This window comes from Arachis ipaensis, chromosome B02, assembly GCF_000816755.2.
Source record: "Arachis ipaensis cultivar K30076 chromosome B02, Araip1.1, whole genome shotgun sequence".
Taxonomy (NCBI): Eukaryota; Viridiplantae; Streptophyta; class Magnoliopsida; order Fabales; family Fabaceae; genus Arachis; species Arachis ipaensis.
The window spans coordinates 50,857,343-50,858,291 of NC_029786.2; the positions used below are offsets into that span (position 1 = coordinate 50,857,343).

General features: G+C 27.3%; 1 protein-coding gene across 1 annotated transcript in view; it reads left to right on the forward strand.

Moving 5' to 3' along the window:
• LOC107625288 (phosphate transporter PHO1) overlaps positions 1 to 949 on the forward strand; it is a 22,694-nt gene that overhangs the window by 18,204 nt on the left and 3,541 nt on the right. Inside the window, exons 10-11 of the mRNA XM_016327898.2 lie at positions 360 to 404; positions 558 to 710. Of these exons, the coding sequence (XP_016183384.1) occupies positions 360 to 404; positions 558 to 710 (198 nt within the window). The remainder of the gene's footprint in view (positions 1 to 359; positions 405 to 557; positions 711 to 949) is intronic.

The window sequence follows — 949 nt, forward strand, 5'->3', positions numbered from 1 at the left end:
GTTAGCAGCTGAATTTTTCGTATACAAAATTAATATTAACTCGTTTAAATAATTAACATTAACAACTATTAAAAAGGAAAGAGAAATGTGTGTTTTTTTTTTAAATAACGTACCACTCTTTTTATTACCGTGACACCTCATTTTTTTCACGTGCTATTTGAGAGACATCTAAGTAATCTAAGGAAGAAGGGTCTTCCATATAGAAAACGCTAATCTAAAATGCGTATTTAATTAGATGGAAAACGCTTAAGCGTGTAGACGTGTAGTGCTTCCATATACGAAACGTGAATTTTATTTTTCTTTTCTTTTTTTTAAATTGGATTGAGTAATCTTTGTTTGATTTGCAATGTTTTCTACAGGTTCTGCTGGTAGACTTTTTTATGGCCGACCAACTAACTAGTCAGGTAATAATATTTTATACTATATATTATTGCAGCCTAGAACGAATTTGATTATAACTTGTCCTTAAATTTGTTATCCTAATCAATCTAAACTTGTAATTATGCAATATAATTAAATTATAAACATTGAAATTATTGTCTTATAATTGGTTACAGATTCCGTTGCTAAGGCATTTGGAAACAACAAGTTGCCACATTTTTGCTAGAACTTTCAGAACACACCATCCTGAGTCATGCCATTCTGGAAGATTATACGTTGAATTAACTTATATCATCTCTTTTATGCCATATTATTGGCGCGCATTGCAGGTAATTAGTAATATGGTTAGATTATGCACTAAAATAGTATATCACACTTAGAATACCTGGCCTTTGTTAAAAAAGTTTTTACATGACGCATGTGTATTAGATTGTATTTAGTTTTAAGAATAAAACAAAACAGAATACTAAAAATATGACACAAAAAATATAGATATAAAAATTAATGTTTTGTATTTATTTTATAATAAACTAAATATAAGATAAAATAAATTATAAAAAAATTAATT